This window comes from Uranotaenia lowii, chromosome 2 (genome assembly GCF_029784155.1).
Source record: "Uranotaenia lowii strain MFRU-FL chromosome 2, ASM2978415v1, whole genome shotgun sequence".
Taxonomy (NCBI): domain Eukaryota; kingdom Metazoa; phylum Arthropoda; class Insecta; order Diptera; family Culicidae; genus Uranotaenia; species Uranotaenia lowii.
In genome coordinates, this window is record NC_073692.1 from 314,105,175 (window position 1) to 314,127,119 (window position 21,945).

Genomic DNA, 21,945 nt, shown 5'->3' on the forward strand with positions numbered 1-21,945 from the left:
TCTTCAGAATTTGTTGGAATAACCACGTAAAACTTTAAAAAAATCAGCTGCACCTAAATAATCTCGTCCGGAAACTTTGATTAATTCATTCATTTTCTTGATTTTCTCACGGTTTCTCTTCTTATTAGTGACTCTGAAGCTACTCGACACTTTTTATAGAGATTTACGTTTACAACAATATTTTGTACCTAGAATTTTTTTTATTTGTAATCCAAAATTTATAAAATAACAGGAAAGACCTGTAAAAAAAATAACTTAATTCTGCTGATTCAATTATTAAAAAAAAATATTGCTGTAATTTTAATGGATTTTGTATAATTTCGTCTAACTATTGGTTTTTAAGAAGTTTGTAATAATTTCCAATTTCTCTTATCTACTTTTAGACAATCCACCCAAGGCAAAATGATCGTGGTCGAAGATGGCGCTCTGCTCATAGTGGGTACCTTCAAAAGGCGGGTCCCGGATCCGGACTTCAAGGTAAGACAGCCTTAATTTAGTAGAAGCTTCGAAAACCATCGGAAATGCCATCCATAACTCCCTGAGCTGAAAAATAAAATAAAATAACTATGCAGAACCCAACCTTATCTCACCTTCAGCCCCGGAGAAACCAAAACAAATTTCTCTCGCAAGATAAAGTGAAAATTCAATTTCCTTGTCAGCTTGCGACCGCTTTATTACACACCTTTCGTTTTCCGGGGGAACTTTTGCGCGCCAAACAAATGTCACCGGGGCTAGAAATAAATTTTATCATCCCTTCTCGGTTTGGTTTGGTTTGGTCCTTCCGGATCCGACGATTCGAGAAAATATATTAAAAAAGAACCGGACAAAAACGAGATTGTCTATGGGAAGCAACATCAAATGTTTGCTGCTTGTGGCTTTTCATCGCAAATCACCACCGGAAAACCGAGTGCGGAATTATAAAGACCGACTAGCAGATGAAATAGAAATTCAATTCCGATGTGCTCGTGTAGTGCTAGTTTGTTTGCTGTTGCAGCATCCGGTCCAGGCGAGGAAGCCCTTGGCCCTGGCCAAGTCATCCCAAACCCCGACGGCAACTTTTGCTCTGTGACAGCTTTTTACCAGGCCACTTCCGGATGGTCCGGCTTTTTTTCTGTTCCTCTTTTACTTACTTCAATCGTTGCTTCTCGGATAGGTTTGAGGAAGCGCACTGGCACAAAAGTGGCTGTCCGTTCAACTTTTTCTCCATCCCTTTCTTCCCATTGCTGTTCTGGAACCGGAAGTGATACGAAGGAATGGCACTTTGAAGGTTGAGAATGATGTTGTTTGGAATAAACATCACCACACACAGTCAGTCAGTGCAGTGCAACAGTGTTTTGCTGTTTGAAGTCGAAGAAGCACACATAAATGCACAACAACTTTTCGAACGGGTATTGGATATAAAATTCGATCAAATTGTAAACGATTTGTTTGCTATGTAACTTTAAAATTGATCAGAAACTTTTTCTTCAAATCTCACTTGATCCAGAGTGTATATTTGATATTTATAACTCTCTAGAACCCATTTTGACGTAGAATTACGTCTTACGGCAACACTATAGGGGGGCAAATTGAAATTCGCGAACCGATCCCGCGTCACGAAAAACGCCTCTTTCAAAGACATCTCTCTTAAAAGACATACCAAGCCAGCTCAACGTTGATTGGCTATTCGAAAATGGAAAAAAAATTAGACGCCCCGCCCCTTCATGAGTTTTGTTATTTCCAGCCTACGAAAGGTATAAAACAAGGGGTCAACTGACGGTTTGGTTCATTGTATCAGAGAAATTGAAACTAGTGACACGTGCAGTAGCAGAGCTGACCGACAGCGGCGGAAGCAAGTTGTGTTGTGACAGCTCAGAACCTCACAAACCCACCTCACTATCCCATCACACACACACACACACACACACGCACACACACACACACACACACACACACACACACACACTCACACACACACACTCACACACACACACACACACACACACACACACACACACACACACACACACACACACACACACCCACACACACACACACACACACACACACACACACACACACACACACACACACACACACACACACACACACACACACACACACACACACACACACACACACACACACACACACACACACACACACACACACACACACACACACACACACACACACACACACACACACACACACACACACACACACACACACACACACACACACACACACACACACACACACACACACACACACACACACACACACACACACACACACACACACACACACACACACACACACATACACACACACACACACACACACACACACACACACACACACACACACACACACACACACACACACACACACACACACACACACACACACACACACACACACACACACACACACACACACACACACACACACACACACACACACACACACACACACACACACACACACACACACACACACACACACACACACACACACACACACACACACACACACACACACACACACACACACACACACACACACACACACACACACACACACACAGCCGCAACTCCCTTACCACCTTCACCCACCACACTCCCCATCCCCACCCTTCGCTTAACACCCACCATCGCATACCACCCGCACGTAACACACCACCAGTGATGTCAACCTTCCAGATTTTGTCTGGATCTTCCAGACTTTTTGGACTTTTGCCAGACATTTTTTTAGGTTTCCAGACTTCCAGACTTTTGGCATTTCTTCCAGACAATTCCAGACTTTTGTGTTTGGACATAAATTGTTCTAAGATTCTATGAAAATTCAATTTTGTCATGGTGTAATATGGCAGGAAACAGGGTGGCCACCCATTCGGGAAATACGGGAAAAAGACGGGATTTGGAATCCACCGGGAAAAATGCAGGAAAATGCCGGGAATTTTTCCCGAAAAGTCGGGAATTTTTGGCTCGGTGAAAGTCTGTTCAATGAAGTTTGAACGAAAAAGGCGAAACAAGTAAAAATTGATTCACAGTTGATCATCGACCTCTTTCCGATTGGCTTCGACCGATTTCTACCAGGTCGAAATGGATCCTCCTACCGTGTTGGATCGGTTTTGACTAGTTTTAACTTGCTTCATTGAACAACGGGAATAACCGTAACGAACTCGTTAATCCAGTATGCTCGTTATACTCACTCAAGAGATGTCGAGTCCTATTAAAACAAAAAAAAAAGGAAAACAATCTGTTATAGAAACTATTGCAAATCGGAAGCGAGAGGCGGCCGAGGAGGCGAAACAATTGAAGCTTCTATCCGACGCTCATAGAGAGGAAGCATGATGGACGAAAAAAATTTGTACTCGGCCAACGGCCAAATACCGAATAACCTTTTAAACTATTCGGCCAAACGAATATTCGGTCGAATACTCCAGAGAGTTTTTAATTATAAAACCAAGAGCGATTATTTCATTTTCCTTATATTTGTTCCATTGTAATACCCCTCATGTTTTGAATCGATCATTTCCAATCAGATGATATTACCATATGATGTATTACGAGGTCTTTTTCAGGTAGAGGTTTCTCTGATATTCAAAATGTCTCAAAGAATTGAAAGGACATCAGATGACTTGTCGCTGCTAGGGCGTTGGTTACCAAAGATATTTGGATCCTGTGAAATCTGGAACAAAACATGTCAAAGCAGGTGCTAAGCAATTTGAAATTGCTTATTTAATATTGAATTATATGAAGGTCGGATTTGAGCAAAATATCTTCAAAATAGTAGTTTCAAAGAACGATGATATTTTAACTTAAAAATACCATACTTTCCATCACACGTTTCTACATGGTCGGGCAATTCAGGACGATTTTTGAAAAATATATAAAATCAAAGGCATATCTTGTAAATCTAGGTCTAGGTAGGTGGTTTCAAAAATAAAATTCGGATTTTTATTTTGTTTCCTGTTTTACAAAACCGGGAATTTCATATTAACATGCGGGAAAAAGTCGGGAAAAATGCGGGAAATCCAAAATGGATTTCGAGTGGCCACCCTGGAAATGATTAGTAGAACATATGAACTATGGATTCAATAAGGGTTCGAAACCTTGGCAAATGCTTTGAGGATGTATGTTAAATTGAGACTCAGGCAGAGCACGTGACTGATATAGTGACAGAAAAATACTAATGTAACATTGAGATCTGGGGACCAAAAAATAGGTCGCCACCTTCAAAACTTAGGTGTCCAGACATTTGCAGAAATTTCCAGACATTTTTTAAAAATCTTCTAGACTTTTCTGAAAAATAGTTGGCAACCCTGCACACCACCCGCCCATCAAATACCACCACCACCCACCCATCGCACACCACCCATCCATCCATCACACACCACCCACCCATCACGCACCACCACCACCCATCGCACACCACAGCTCATCACACATCACCCACCTATCACACACCACCCACTCATCACACACCACCCACTCATCACACACCACCCACCCATCACACACCACCCACCCATCACGCACCACCACCACCCATCGCACACCACAGCTCATCACACACCACCCACCCGTCACACACCACCCACCCATCACACACCACCCACCCATCACACACCACCCACCCATCACGCACCACCAACACAACGCACTCGTCATCCACCTATAGTAAAAGAAAAGTCAAGCGCAACTCTCTTTAAGATTTTGGCCCTGAAAAGGGCCATTTTTTTTGTTATTTGTAGATATGAAAACATGGTCAATCTAACGCTTCCTCGGGAATCTCGTGTTTAAGCAACAGTTTAAGCTAGTGATTGCTATGTGATCTTAAGGGAAATGAAAACATGATACTAGGTGTGTTCAACGAAACCCAATCGAATTCAATTGAAATGGATTGACAGTTGATCAGCTGTTTTTCCAATTGACTTCGATCGATTTCTATTACGCTGTGGATTGAACAGCCATTCACTAATACTAACGCACTGGCGCAGTGTTTTCAGATGTAATTTTCTTTATCAGCTTCGTTCAGAATTCGAAAAGACGGTTTACTCAAGGCAAATTGTAATGAATCCATCATTTTGGCCATATCTCAAATTCTTTCAAATTTGGCCAAATTCTTTCCCGTATACAAGCTGTCCGAAAAATTTCAGATTAGAAAGTTTGTTGTTCGACTCGAACTATGAATACTAAAAAGGAATTTGTTTAGAATAATGAGCAATTTTGAGGGAAAAGAAAAGCACAAAAGCGAAAAATTGTTGCTATAGGAAAATAATTATTATTTTTAAAACATACAATCATGATATTATAAAATAAAATACAGAGGATCGATAAATTTTATATTTTATTTGACATTTTATCGTATTTCACAACATAGACCAAATTTCACTTCCTATTTATTTACATAGTAGTCACATAGTTGGTCACTTCCTATTTGATTATTAGCCATTTCCCCACTTGTCAAGCGAACAGCTGATTTCTCATGTTTACATTTTCTCGGCATATCGTGGTAGGGTAAAAATAACAACAACATTACGCATGTTCAATGACCAGATAGTAACGAAATAAAATAAGCAATGCAATTGAAGTGATTTTGCAAGCGCACCTTGGTGAGGAGAATATAAATTCATTATTTAATTAATTGTAAATTCATAACAAGTTGAGACATGAAGGTATGTTAATGATTTTAATTTAAAAAAGATTTTAAAAGAACGCATTGAACAGTGCATATCATCAAAGATTAAAATGGCGACCAGATGGTGTTTACATTTTTCAAAACAAAAACAAAACGTTACCCTACCACAATCTGTCTCAGGAAATACTCTATTATAATAATCCAAGACCGACTGACAGATGTATTGTGAAAATGGAGTCCTAACAGAGCAGCACAGAACAGCGACGCCACATCGACCGACATCTCTTTGAGCATCACGGACCAGCACGACTAGCACAGCACCACCGACTCAGGATACCTGGCACAGCCCCCCAGACCCAGCATGTCTGACACCACTAGACCAGCGCGTCTAGCACAGCACCACCAATCCAGAATACCTGGCACAACCATGCCGACTCAGAATGACTGGCACAACACCACTGATCCAGCATGGCTGACATAGCACCACCGATCCGCACCACTGACTCCGCACGACTAGCACTGCACCACCGACTCAGCACACGAATGAAAACACCGCACCGAATGACACCGCTTTCATTTCTTCTAATAATTTTTTCACAACAAACCAAATCAGCTGTTTTTGACAGCAAACAAATACATGTGTGCTAGTGCGATGGAAATCGATCGAAACGAATCCTGCTTCCTAGCTTGATCGGTTTTGACTGGTTTCGATCGATTTCGATTGGCTTCATTGAACGTCAATTGGATTAGTTTCGGCCAAAACATTGGCTGAGTGAACATCCATTTACCAATCGAAATCGATTGAAACCAATTTCCATTGCCTGTTGAACAGGCTTACTGATTCCAATCCAACGAGACGCATGAGACTAAAAACAGTTTGAGAGCTTTTGCCCTGAGTCAAGCGTTTAGATCAAAGCAGTCATTGTAGGCTTTTCTCGCAAGCGTTTGATACAAAGCTCATGTGTTTATCACATTATTTGCATAACTGCCGGGCGCATAATTTCGACGACATCGGCCTTGTTTCTGCTTATACTTATATTTAATTCGCCTTTTGTTATGCAGTTGAAAAAGCTGCATACTATCTTTATGGGTCGATTTAGACCATTAATAGTTATTAAAACGAAAATTTATGGAAGAATGATTTTTTTCGAAGTTAAGTTCCTTTAAAAAATTCGACATACTTTATTCTAGAATGCTTATTTAAAACGAAAAACACATTGACTCGGGATAGGCTGTAGTAATTCTACGTGAACTTCTCGGTCGTTTCATATATACAACCACTGTAACTTTTTTCACTAAAAAATCACAGAAGTTTACTTTTATGATTACAAACAACTTCTGTTCTACGTAAAACTTTATAAATAGATGAGACAATTAATCAAAAATTGCATAAGCACTGAGGCTAAAGGACTTTACTTTCAGTACCTTTTTGGTTGTAGTTTTAACAAATTTCAACCATTTTCTTTTTAAATTTTGAAACCTTTTAACACTGAGCCCTACCTGTATTTAAATGTAGTTTTTGTTTAAATTGTATCACAAATAGCTATGATATTTCAATTTATATGAAAAGTGAAAAATGTGAAGTTTTTCGAATTGTTTGTACTTTCCCAACCCCGCTTTTTGGCGGGGTTTATGTTTCATCTTCCCTTCCTTATATAGGGAAAAAATTCTCTTAAAATCGATCCAGAATGGTGGTTTCGCTTTTACCTTACTGTCAATAATGGCACGACTTGCTAGAGAGGCTAGCCGCCTTAAGCTTGAAATTCTGGGACTGAGCGAAGTCCGTTGGCCTAACACTGGAGAACACAAGACGCAGTCCGGGCAAGTCCTGCTTTACTCTGGCATACGAGAAGAACATGCTACTCGGGAACGAGGAGTTGGTTTCCTGTTAAGCCCGCAGGCCTACGCGGCCCTCATAAGAAGGGAACCGATAAACGAAAAAATAATCGTAGCCAGATTCAGAACACGGGTTAGAAACCTTACAATGGTCCAGTGTTATGCGCCAACTGACGTTGCCGATTTGCAGGAGAAAGAGCAGTTTTACAGTCAACTGAACAGCGTGGTAGAGAAAATTCCGAAGGGTGACATTCAAATCCATTTGGGTGACTTCAATGCAAAGATTGGCTCCGACAATCAGGACTTTGAGCGCATCATGGGGTGCCATGGTCTAGAACAGATGAGCGAAAACGGAGAGCTGTTTGTAGAATTTTGTGGCAACAACAACATGGTGATCGGTGGATCGCACTTCCCCCATCGACCAGCACATAAGGTCACTTGGGTATCCCGAGATGGCCGAAAAGAAAATCAAATTGACCACATCTGCATCAGCCGAAAATGGAGAAGGAGCCTTCTTGATGTCCGCAACAAACGAAGCGCAGACATTGCATCTGACCATCACCTCGTCCTTGGCGAGATACGACTGAGAGTTGCGCGTGTCCAACGGCGCGAGGAGAAAGTCGGGTGTCGATACGACGTCCGCCGGTTGGAGAATCCAGAAGTGAAAAGGGCATACGTTGAACAGCTAGAATCCCGAGCCTCGGAACTGCCGACAGACGGAACAGTCGAAGAACAGTGGTGTGGAATCAAGAATGCCTTTATCACGACGAGCCATGGTACTCTCGGTAAAGTTTGTGGAAGACGAAGTGAATGGATGTCGGATGAAACCTGGAGGATGATCGATGATTGGAGAAAGGCGAAAGTCGGTATTGAGCAGGCATGTACCGGGTCAGCCAAAGCAGCCACCCGCTTACGATATGCGGAGCTGGAAAAGACAGTTGAACGAGCTTTTAGACGAGACGAGAGAGCCTGGACAAACTCCCTAGCCGAAGAGGGAGAAAGAGCCGCGGCCAATGGAGATATCCGATTACTTTACGACATTTCTCGTCACCTCAGTGGTGCAAGGACTAATGCAAGAATGCCGCTAAAAGACCGAGCAGGTCAGTTATCGACCGATCGAACAGATCAGCTCAAACGATGGATTGAGCACTTCGAACAACTCTTCCGAGTCACGAATAGCGATAGCCAACAGAACCCGCTGCTCGAAGCGCCAACAGTAAGCCGCATAAATGGCGTCAACTCGGAAGCGCCCTCGCTGGCTGAGATAGAAGCGGCAATCAAAAACATGAAATCCAACAAAGCACCTGGGATCGATTGCATCCCTGCTGAAATGCTGAAAGCCGACCCTGCTCTGTCAGCACAAATGTTGCACCGTCTTTTCGCTGACATCTGGGATACTGCAACATTCCCGGCCGACTGGATGCAGGGTATTCTCATAAAGGTCCTGAAGAAAGGAGACCTGACAGAGTGCGGTAACTGGCGAGGCATAACGTTGATCTGTACAACCCTCAAAGTACTCTGCAAAGTGATCCTGAACAGGATCCAGGAGAAAATCGACGCTACACTCCGACGGCAACAAGCTGGATTCCGATCCGGACGATCATGTGTGGACCACATCACAACGCTACGAATCATACTGGAACAAATCAACGAATTCCAGGACTCTCTTCTGCTGGTTTTCGTTGATTTCGAAAGAGCATTTGACCGACTTAACCATGAAAACATCTGGGCGGCTCTAAGGTGAAGAGAGTACCAGAGAAACTAGTCCATCTCATCGAAGCACAAAACAAGGCATTTTCGTGCAAGGTCTTGCACGACGGTGTCATGTCCGATCCAATCCCGGTAACTGCTGGAGTGAGACAAGGATTCTTATCACCGCTACTTTTTCTAATCGTAATGGACGAGATTCTGACTGGATCGATTGACTGTGCGCCGAACCGAGGATTGCCGTGGAATCCTTCAACAATGAAGCAACTGAACGACCTTGACCTGGCTGATGATATTGTATTGCTCGCCCAAACACAACCGGACATGCAGAGCAAACTCGACGACCTCACCTAAAGTTCCAAGGCAGCAGGTCTCAAAGTTAATGTCGGAAAGACCAAGTCGATGGAGATCAACACAGGAAATCTCTCAAGTTTCATGGTAGCTGAGCAACAAGTTGAGAAAGTGGAATGCTTCCAGTATCTTGATAGCCAAATAACGCCTGATGGTGGTACCAGGAAAGACATCGAAACCCGGATCAGAAAGGCCCGTTTCGCATTTACGAGTCTCCGAAACATCTGGCGGTCACACCAGATCTCTCTATGAACTAAGATTCGAATCTTCAACTCAAACGTCAAATCCGTATTGCTGTACAGGTGCGAAACTTGGTGCACATATGCGGTAACGACGCGAAAACTGCAAGTATTTGTAAACCGTTGCCTGCGGAATATCATCCGCGATTGGTGGCCTGGATCTCGAATGAGGAACTACATCGCCGGTGTCATCAGAGGGCGCTAGAAATCGAGATTCGGGAACGTAAGTGGAGATGGATTGGGCACACGCTGCGAAAAGATGAAAACGAGATTTGCAGAGAGGCGCTAGATTGGAATCCAGAAGATCATCGAAGAAGAAGAGGCAGACCCAGAAACTCGTGGCGGCGAAGCCTACCCGCTGAAATCCGAACTGTCGACGAGAATCTTGACTGGGACCAGGTGAAGACGCTGGCTCCGGATCGACAACAGTGGAGGTCTTTTACCACGGCCCTATGCACCGGAGGATCGGCGCGGGATCATTAAGTAAGTAAGTAATAATAATAACTTATTGACCAAGGATTTCTGAGGCTACCAAATTGATTATATTTCGTAAAAAAGGTCAATATCTAGTTTTCTCATGTTTTCAAGCTTCTCTTAGCTGTAGCTTTCGATCACTGCTTGTGAAACAGCATACTTATGGATTGTTAGTTTCTACATTTTGAAACACTCTGCGCAAAAAGTAAATAAAATAATGATTGGCTTTGGTTTTATACCGATTCTAGTTGACCCCGTCTAAAGTCGGGGTTTGGAACTCATCAAAAGAGTATCTAAATTAAGTAGTGTAATTTTCTCTAGAAAAATTTCAATCCATTTTGCACCTTCTGGGGCAATATTCCACATTTTGCATCCACATTGCAAGTATGAAAACCCACCAGTGGTTGATAGGTCTTTCGACCCGAGTCGGTACGGAAAGTCTCGATCGCGCATTCAAACACTGTTCATGCTCAACTCATAAACAATAATTGCAGTACAACCAAGGGGTCCGTTACCACTGGTTTGGGACAGGTTTGACTTATCTCACTCCCTTCAAACTGTTCGAAACAAATAAAGAATCCTGAAACGGTACCTAAGTAACCTACTTTTTATTTTATTTACATAGTATTCCGTCTCACGACATAACTTGACGAACATAATTCCTAAAATTCACTCGGTTCATAGCAACCGTTCTCCAATTTCTCGGGCACCCCACGTTCGCCAGATCACGCTCCACTTGGTCTAACCACCTCGCTCGTTGCGCCCCCGCTCGTCTTGTTCCTACCGGATTCGTAGCGAACACCTGTTTTGCAGGACTGTCGTCCGGCATTCTCGCAACATGTCCCGCCCAGCGTATCCGGCCAGCCTGCACCACCTTCTGGATACTGGGTTCGCCGTAGAGGCGCGCGAGCTCGTGGTTCATCCTTCGCCTCCACACTCCGTTCTCCTGTACGCCGCCAAAGATGGTTCTTAACACTCGTCGCTCGAATACTCCGAGTGTACGCAGGTCCTCCTCGAGCAATATCCATGTCTCGTGCCCGTAGAGAACAACCGGTCTAATGAGCGTCATATACAGTTTACACTTCGTAACCTACTTATGATTCCAAATTTGCCGAGATACTCCGGCTGGCTTCAACCCACAATCCATTGTATATCAGTTTTCCGGTCGTTTGATGTCCTGTCCATTCCCTCACTAAACCCCATAATAGAGTTAAACTATTTAATATGCAGTTATTTATATCATTGACTTTGACACTTACCACACCATCAATACAAATGAACTTATCACGGAAACTTATGTAGGTATCCAGATGTAGCAAACTAGTAATCTTCCAGGTCACAGTAAGCCGTAATGTAGACGACATTTAGAAAACCGCATGCACAGAAAAGGAAAACAACTGTTTCCAAGCCATCACAAATTTTGGTTTCATGAAAGTTATTATTTGAACAAACAAATGTCCACAATACTTGAACCACTTGAACCCTTGACTTCCCTTGTGAGATGTGAAATACATTGCCACTTAATCATCGTACATATAAACTTCCATTATCAAATAAAACCTCCTTTAGAAGACACCTCCCACACAAATATTTTTCTGTTTCAAAGGAAATGCTTTCATGAATCGCGTTAGAGTACCTTCTCTAGACTCCTTTCTCTCCTCCCTATCAGAGGGTCAATTCAAAATAACTTTCCAAGAGTCACAATTTTAATTTTCAGCACCATTTTCGATTAAATCCAGAGAAGTGCACATTCGAAATCGATGGGGACATTTTATTATTGAGTAATTTTCTTTTTGGCCAAACTATTGGCGGACTTTTCTTAGAAAACAGCGGCAGATTTGGAGAAGTCACTAGCGAAAATGGCTCATTCAAAAGCTCACCCACGCTGGGGGAATAACTCGTTTCACTCATAAAAATATCACTATCATAAAATGTATTGTTCGCCAATGTTGTTATCTTCCCTAACAACCAAAATAAATGCGCCGGAAAACAAACTCAAATTAACTTTAAAAACATATTTTATAAAAAAAAAAATTACGAAGCTCGAAAGAAACGCATGCGATGCTCGAAAGCCGTCGCCTACTCGATCTCTTCAAAGCCTTGAATATTTATGTTAACAGATATTATTAAGTAATTTGCGGCGGACTTTATGCGCATATTTATGTTTTTGACTAAATTTCATTAACACTTGCAATATTTTGATGTTATTTAATTGAAAATGGTCGAAACGGATATTCAGCATACATCAAGGCCGAAATTTTGGTGAAATTTCGTGACATCACTAGAAATTTTAGACATCACTAGTTCTTTTGCATGAAACATATTTAGTTTTGCCATATGGCTATATTTCATAGTAATATTTTGGTCATATCGTATTTTTATCGGATCAGTATTAAGCTCTTCTTTTTCACTGTACGATTATGATTTGAGTGTAGATTCAATGTTTCAATGATAAAATGTAAAAATAAAGGGTGATACGGTTAAAATTTGGTCAAGAGAAAACGCGTGTAAATAGGTAAAATCGTTTATTTAAAAAAATCAAATTAAATTTCTTTTTCAAGTTTAATTAGTATAAAAATCAGGCAAAATATTCAGTTAGGCTTCCGCTTTTCCAAACCCGAATTGCCGGGCCTTACGCTTAACCCCTGCCATCAGATTTTGTACAGCCACCTTGTCCACCTTCTTCGCCGCAGAATGCCAGTTTGCCTTGAACTGCTGCTCGTCCTTAGCAGTTTTTTTTGGTCTTCTTTAGGTTCCGCTTGACAATAGCCCAGTATTTCTCAATTGGGTGGAGCTCTGGCGTGTTGGGAGGGTTCTTGTCCTTGGGAACTACCTGCACGTTGTTGACGACGTACCACTCCATGGCCTTTTACCGTAATGGCAAGATTCCAAATCCGGCAAAAACAGTACGGAACAACCTTATTTCTTCAGGAAAGGCAGCATACGTTTATTCAAACACTCTTTCACGTAAATTTCTTGGTTGACAGTCCCAGAAGCTATGAAAATACTGCTTTTCAAGCCACAGGTACAGATGGCTTGCCAAACCAAATATTTCTTTGCGAACTTTGACAGTTGCATGTGCTTGAAAATATCTGCTACCTTTCTCCTTCCTTTTGCCGTACAGAACTCCTGTCCCAGAAGCTGCTTGTAGTCGGCTTTGACGTAGGTTTCGTCGTCCATTACCACGCAGTCAAACTTCGTCAGCATCGTCGTGTACAGCCTCCGGGGCCGTCGTATTTTGTTTAACATCGCGATTTGGAGTCACTACCTTCTTGTAAGTCGATAGTCCGGCTCGTTTTTTGGCTTGATGCACGGTTGTAGACGATTCACACAGCTTATTTGCGGCATTTCGGAGAGAGAGGTTAGGGTATCGCTTGAAACTACCGGCAACTCTCTTTGTTGTCTCAGCGGCTTCCGGTTTTCGATTTCCCCCCGATCCAGACTTCCTGGCTGTCGACAAACGTTCCCCAAACACTTTAATTACATTTGTAACGGTGGATTTGGCAACTTTTAGCGATTTTGCCAGCTTTGCGTGCGAGTAGCTCGGATTTTCACGATGCGCGAGTATAATTTTGATACGCTGCTCTTCTTTCTTGGACGGCATTTTGACAACTGAAGAGTGAATTCCAAAATCAAAATAGGAACAACATTCTACACACACACCCCTTCAAAATGAGGGGTGTTCAGGTTTTTCAAATGCAAAATTGAAATAAATACGTCAAGTTTGTATTGACCAAATTTTGACCGTATCATTCTTTATATATCATTTTTAAAATAAATTCTTCAGCTTTGTTTTGCAATTTAAAAATTCTATTGGACTTGTTTTTTACCAGATACAAACAATTCAATAAGTTCATTTTTAAAAACAAAAATGTGCTTTTTGAGGAATGTTTACAATTTTTTCTCACTACACGGTTTAAACAAAAACAAAAATTACGTTCTGTATCCAAAAACATGATGAATGCCGACTGTTTTCAGGATTTCAAGGCAATTGGAACTATTTTTTTCGAAATTTTGGATTTATAGGTTATGGAAAAAAGGATACATTTAATGATGCGACGCAACGAATTTAGAGGTTTTTTCTAGGTTTACAACGCACTATTTAGGTATATCTAAAGAACGAAGGGGTGAATGAAATGATGCGACGAGTTTGATGAGTTAACACTTAGAATTTCCGGAAATTTTCCATCAATTATATCTGTTGTGGTCCGTGATGCGCTGATCTGCGTAAGATGTTCCACCAAGTGAAAATTAGGAAAGATGATTGTAACTCTCAGCGTATATTATGGGGGGACCTCCCGAGTAAACCTGTAAGTACTTATATATTGAGCGTGGCAACTTGCGAATCCGCATGTTCAACGAGTTGTGTACAATTCGTGAAGAAATTGAATGCGAAAAACATGCACGTGAGTATCCCCAAGCGGAGTAAGCGATTATCGATCATCACTACGTCGACGATTGGATGGACAGCGCGGATACGACGGAGGAGGCTACCAAATTTGCCAGCGCAGTGAAGTACGTGCATGAACAAGGCGGTTTCCAAATTCATAACTGGCTCTTAAACTCCGATGCCTTCCTGCATCTTGTCGGATCTGAATTAGCTGCCAAAATGAAGGTTTTAGCTTCGATAAGGATTCATCACAACGGGTTCTAAGAATGCTGTGGAGACCCGTTGGCGTTTTTATCTTTGGTTCATCTTTGGTTTTCTATCGTTCTTCATTATCCATGTCAAAATAAACCACCGACCGCGTCCTTGAGGATAGCGTTTCAGTCTTCTAAACCAAAGGTCATGAGACTCATAGACTGATGATCGGAAACACGACATTTTGGAGTGATTCACCAACCGTTTAGTCCTGGATTCGCTCAAATTCTTGACGTTACCGGCAATGCGTCGCCTGCAGAGTTTGGGAGATTTTTTCTAACACGAATGCAGAGAATTGGCGGTGAGTACCGACAAGATAAAATGTAGCCGACGACGCCAGGAATTGAGGTTGTGGATTAGACTTCACTCTGAGTTCTCGGTGGTTTCAAGGACCATCCTTTTTGTATCAGGACGGAGATTGGCCTGCGGAGTCTGCGGTTGAGGTCGAAACTGAAGAAGTATTGGAAGAGTGTTTAGAGCATGAAGAAGTCCAGAAACAACAAAGGATCGATTGGAAAAAATCTCTAAATGGAAAAGATTCTGGCGCGCCGTGGACTTCGTACGTCGGTTCTGTTTCAATTTTCGCTGCAAGATTAAGGGTCTACCTGATGGGCCGCTAACGAATGAAGAAATGTTGAAGTCTGAACTACCAGTCTTTTGCTGGGCTCAGAAGGAGTACTATCTGCTGGAATACCGCTGGCTCAAGGAAGCAACACAGGGTCAGATACGAAAATACGATGGCAACAGTCCGGTGGCCAAGCTTTCCCCGTGTTTGGACTAAAATGATATAATACGGCTTGAAAACCGAATTGTCGCTGCATCGTACGTGTTCTTTGATGCTCGATATCCGATAGTCCTACCTAAACAACACCGAGTGACCCCACTCATTGTAGAGGACTATCATGATAAATTACTCCATGCAAACAACATCGGAAATCTTCGGAACCTAAAGTTTCGAAAGAATGTCTCTGGTGAAAGTTCGAAAACTACAGAACGCAAAACCTCGAATGGCACCCCTACCAAAAGCAAGACTTCAAGCATTTGTGCGGCCCTTACCTTAGTAGGGTTGGATTACTTTGGACCTATGAATATGCGAATTGGAAGAAGCGTATCAAAGAAATGGGTTGCCCTTTTTATTTACATGCCTTATGAGAGCAGTGTGTTTGGAAGTCGCTTAGCTCCGAGTCGGGAAAAATGGCTATACGACGTTTCATCAGTTGATAGGGTATCTACAGTGACAACGGTACAAATTTTGCGAGACCTTCAAACTAGTCATAGAAAGCAATAGATCACGATGATATTTCTGAAAGTTTTACAAACAGCTCAGCAAAATGGATCGTCAACCCACCAGCAGAAGACTGCAATGGCTGACCACCAAGACGCCGAACGAGGAAACCTTTATCACCATAGTTCGTGAAGCGGAAGGTCTTCATTCCGATAGACGACGAAGCAAACGAAGCTTTGACGACGAACCACTTCATGAAGCTATGCTCCAGCGGTGTCACTCAGCCATCGAGACCATGAAGAGATGATCAATTAGCCCACCGTAATAATTGAAATCACAGCAGTTGATAATTTTTGGAAGAGATGGGTAAAAGAATACCTACCTAGCATTGCACGGCATACTAAGTGGTTCCGAGATATTGTAGTAGATTTAAAAATAATCGTTAATTAAACGGACAGAAACGGGTGGATTCGAGGTCGGGTGATTCGTGTGGCGGATTCCAAAGATGGGCCACGTCGAAAGGCTTCCGTACAGACGGACAGGGGTGTCTTACAAAGACCAGTATCCAAGATAGCACGCTAAAGATCCCGATAAGGAAAAATACTCGAAGAGCTTCTCAGACCTTTCTTACGGTCGGGTATGTTGCGGACTCCGTGAACGGTCTTTTGATGACCTTCCTAAAAAAAGTATATTTTCTACCACACTGGCGGTGATGACAGTTTGCGACGTGTTGGATTGATGGTGCTGATGTAGAAGAACCGGCCCTTGATCCTCAACCAGCACATTCATAGGTCGATTGCCAACAACCAATCACGCGCTTCTGCATCTACTCCATCACTGTAGCTTTGAACAACTATCGTGTTGCCGCAGTTCTGATAGATGGTATGACCATCTCTGACGCACGTACCGTTGAGCTCTTCCAGCATACCTCTTGCAGCGCTACGATGTCGAATTCGTGACTCTTTAGTTCGTTGGAGAGCACGTGGGTACTGCCCATGAGGTTTAGAGATCGGCAGTTCCATGTTCCAAGTTTACAATTGCTGGTCCATTTTCGTCTCGTGGGTCTTTGCCGATTTCCATCCTAAATTTCTTGTTCATTTTTCGTTGCTAGTTTTCTTTTCAGTCAAGGGCTCGTAAGGCCCTAAGCTAACCTCACTATCCCACAGGAGGACCGTCGTAAGGTCCCGAAAACCACCAGCAGGAGGTTGTTACACTCGGCACGTAGCCCCTGACACGGTGTTCCGTATCTCAGTTAGCATGCGACCAAAGCATCCATTGGGGTTGGTACCCGAACTCCTCTAAGGTTACTTGCACCCCAGCTGGCACCATGGGGAGAGTGAGAATTGGAGTGGCAAGACAAGGGGTGATATGACCTCTACCCGAAGGCTGGGAGTATGGGGTTTCGAGTTGCACATTGTCTACCATTCGCCACCCACAACAAATTCACACACAAAACAAATTGATCACCATTGAAATAAGTTATTGATGAAAATCCAGTGCTACCTTTTCCGTTGCGTCAAGAGCAAAACCCTGTTGCAGAAAAATCGTGTAATGTGGCGTAACGACAGAATATTGGTAGTACAATTACAAAACTCTGTCATACAAAATTGAAAAAAACGCTTTCATTAAATTTGATATAATAAATTTCTAAAATTTGGTCCAGCGAGATTTGAGATAAAGAATGAAATCGAGTTTTCTTCAAAATAAACAAGTGTTATCGTCAAGAAGCGCAACTTATCAAATTTTTAATACATGCGGAAAAGATATGCGCGTGTCGAGATGTACTACTTTTCGTCAATGTTCGTTCAGTAGGAAAAATAGGCCAAATTTGTAACAAAATAAGTAAACACAGGTATTTTAGTGAGAAATTACGAAAAAATATTATATATACGATATCCTCAGTTCCTACGAGGGAAAAATTCCTTTTACAACGTCCATCGAGCGGGTACAAAAACTTTCCCAATCGTCTAGCGAGCCAAGATATTAGATTTCGCTAAGCTGCTCAGCTTTCTTTATTCTCCCATTCCCTATCGTTGATATCGGCACAAGCTTAACGGCAAACCGAGCCATATACCATATATCAGGCATGTCAAACTGGGGGTTTGCGGGCCGCATGCGGCCCGCGGTCTTGGTCAATGCGGCCCGCGTAGCCCCGTCTTAAATTGTCACAAAAAAAACACCACTGATTTTTGTGTAAAGTATTACTGTAAAAAACTAAAATTGAATGTAACGTTTTCAACTGAATGCAAATGTTTTTCGATGTTCAACATTCCTCTCAAAAAAACACGCGTATTTCAGTGACCACTTGTCCAGCGTTCAGTTAATTTTGTGGTAAGTGTGTTGGTTGCACCGGAATTGAACAAAAACATATCCCACCGCTGGAGTCTTCTTATGGTCTCAAACCTATCCGAATACGTGAGTATAAACAGCATACATTTTTAATAACACTAGTTAACAATATTTTTATTCGTAAATTTAGAGTCATTTTTAATACCATATCAGTCACTGAATTGAAAAAAAATATTTAAAAAAAAATCTGATTAGAGCAGTTTTTAAAATACTGTAAAATGAAAAAAAGTAATTGTGTTTTTCAAAAAATATCTTCAGCTACTGTTCAGAAAATTGTCTTTTTCTGTAATCTGACCTATAAACTGCTCTTCGCAGATATTTTTTTGACTTCTATTCGGATTCAGAGCTAGGTTTTAAATTTGAAACTTGATGTCAATAAATGAAGTTCAGTTTTTTTTGTAAACCATTGCTATCACATCATATGAGGCCCTCAGAGCCAAAGGGGTATAAGTGCACAAAAGCTACTTTCGAGATAGCACGCTTCAAAGTTTCTTTGTTGTGCTATTTTCTATATATGGGTCATTCCATGTCAAGTGTGCACAGCGAAAAAAAAAATCTTATCCAAAATTCGCCAAACTTGGCAGAAAGACTTTCTGAGGCCTACACAACAAATCCTCAATTTTTGAGAGTGATCCGCCCTCCCCTCTTTCCAGGACCCTCCCTTCTTTTTTTCTAGATTCTGAAAAATTCATCATTTTTAAAATGCAATATCTCCGGACTGAAAAATCATACCAAAATGACAAAATATGCGTTGTGTAGATTTCATTAAAATCTATCGATTGTTGTTATTCATTTTTTGAAAAAAAGAATTTTTAAACTTCAAAACAAAGCTCTAAAAATAAAACGTTTGTTTTCTCAAGGAAAGTATATTTTTTTCTTGGATTTTATGATTTCATCGTTTTTTTGAGAAAATTTTACGTAAGAACCAACCAAAATCTCAATATAATATTTCTAGTTTTCGAGATATGAAAGATTGAAGTTTTACTGTTCATTAAATAGATTCTCATAGTAGCCCCTTAAATTTTTGATACTCCCATTCACAGTTTTCTGGATAAATTCAATTTAAAATCAGCGTACATATTGAAGTTAACAAAGCAGCAATCAATACATTTTTGTAAAGATAAGATACTTATAAAATAAAATAACAGTTTTGTGTTTCAATTCGTTTTGCTGCAGATGAATTAATATGAAAATTTGGTTCATTTTATCATTAAACTGTTACAGTGAAAACCCGATTTTATCACCCCCATGATGAATTTTAGAGTGATAAATCGGGGAGAGTGATAAAATCGGGAGATTTTGAAAAAAAAATGATTTTAATCCGTTATAATCTAATAAATGACTATAAAAAACGTATATTATCCCAGTGCAGAGGTTTTGTAGTAGATATTCCCTTTTTTGACATATTACTAGTAATAGGTTCATTCAAAACATCATACAATATTGTTTTTACGTTTCTTTAAACACCTTGTTTCGACCGGTATTATCAGAAAAATTAAATAATCTTAAATGGTTCAAATCCTAATGATCTAATTATTTCTTTTGGTTATAATTTACTGAAGATTAGATTTGAACCTTCGTTTAAATCATAATCAAAAAAATTAAGGTGCCCGTCACATATTTCGCCTCTAAAAATGCCTGGATTTCTCGAATGATTTTCCAAAACTGGTTCCTGCAGGACTTCGTACCTGCAGTACGCAAATTTTCAGCCGAAATGTCTATTCCTCCTAAAGCTGTGTTTTTACTAGATAATTGCTCAGCACATCATATGAATGATGAGCTAAAAAGCGATGATGGTTTGATAACTGTTTTTTATGCCTCCAAATTTGACTGTAGTGATTCAACCCATGGACCAGAATGTAATTCAGAACTGTAAACTAAAATATCGTCAAAAACTTTTGCTATATGTCATGCCTCGCGAAATCGATATAGGTCAAAGCTTGAAGAGCATAACGTTGAGGAATGTATGTTTCTGGATGCACGATGCATGGAGTGAAATAAAGCGTTCAGTAATCCAGCAGTCATGGAAGAAAATTGAAATTATTTTAAATAACGAACTCGTTCACGAAGATGGTGTTCTCTTGATCCATTTGATTGGTGTAAACAACCGCGATGAAACTATTTTGCCACAGGACCCTGAGGAGAGATATGCAAGTAAAGCATTTGCGAATGAAAAAATTCTGAACATGACGCTGGATGATCAGACAGCATTAAACGAGCCCCTAGAATCATTGGAGCCATTAAAAATTTCGGATGTGGCACCAGACTCAGAATCAGCGGCATCTACCCCAAATGATTTATGTGAAACATAAATGATGTTGAAGCTGTACGTATGTTCGACAACATAGTTGATTGGTCTGATGCTTCAGATCTCTCTATAGATGATGTCATCTTCTTGCGACGTATCAGAGAGATTGCTTTGAAGAAAGCCCAAACAAATAAAACACAGCTTAAGATTACTTTAATATGTACTGTTATACCATCATATTTAGTTATTATTGTATTCAACAACTTTGATTTATTAAAAATAGTAATAACAAAAAACCTGTTTAAAACTTGACTTTTTTGTATAAAAATCTTGAAACGTCCCTGATCAATCATCTTCACTTTCAATATCGTTGTAATCATCCATCAGTTTTGTCCCTTCAGAATGATTTCATTCAACGCTGAGATGTTCAACGAAAACGAAAAAGGCGATATTTAGTATTTTTGCGTTGAATAAAAAATGATGACAAAATCGGGTGAAAAAATGAGACAAAATCGGGGGTAGACAAAATCGGGGGCAGACAAAATCGGTGTGTGACAAAATCGGGTTTTCACTGTATACTAATTCACAGAAAATTTGTAAATGTCGAGAATCTGATCGTTTGTTGACTGCTAAACATACATAAATTTTGGCGGTACTGATCTACCAACACTGACTATTGACGTACAATCAATATATCGCCTTTATTTATGCAACTCAGCACAGCAGATTTTTTTTTTGTTGATACCGAGTGGACCACTGAACAATAACGTTTTTTTCCAACTGATTCACAGACCATTGTGAACGGACTGTTGCAACAACTGCTTGCTACGCGCTCGCTTGCTGCTACTTACCAATAGTTTTGAATACAACTTCTAAAATCGAAGATTGCGGGAGAAATATTCAGTTGCGTTTTGTTACTGAATCGGAACGGAGTTGTTTTCGTGACTCACTTTGTTAAGCTTCTTAATAGTCGGGAACAGTCTTGAATTTTCTGACAATGGCAAAAGCAGCGTGTTCAGTTGGAAAGGAACTTCATGAGCGATGTTCAGTGGATAAATTTTTCAAGAACAAACGATTTTTCACCTCAAGAGAATGGAATTTGTTCAAATTGCGATCAGAAGTGCATAATCTAAAGTCTATCTGCAAAAATCATTCTAACAAGTTCGGTAAATTGTACCCTGTTTCGCAAAAAACATGCTGCAACCCTTTGGAATTGCATACAAATGTACGGCGCGCTGGATTGCAA

At 40.9% G+C, this 21,945-nt stretch overlaps 1 protein-coding gene across 2 annotated transcripts in view; it reads left to right on the forward strand.

Moving 5' to 3' along the window:
* The window catches only part of LOC129743734 (uncharacterized), a 356,038-nt gene that overhangs the window by 309,344 nt on the left and 24,749 nt on the right, over positions 1-21,945 (forward strand). For both annotated transcript variants that reach the window (XM_055735861.1, XM_055735862.1), the window contains one exon: positions 384-477. In XM_055735861.1, the coding sequence (XP_055591836.1) occupies positions 384-477 (94 nt within the window). The remainder of the gene's footprint in view (positions 1-383; positions 478-21,945) is intronic.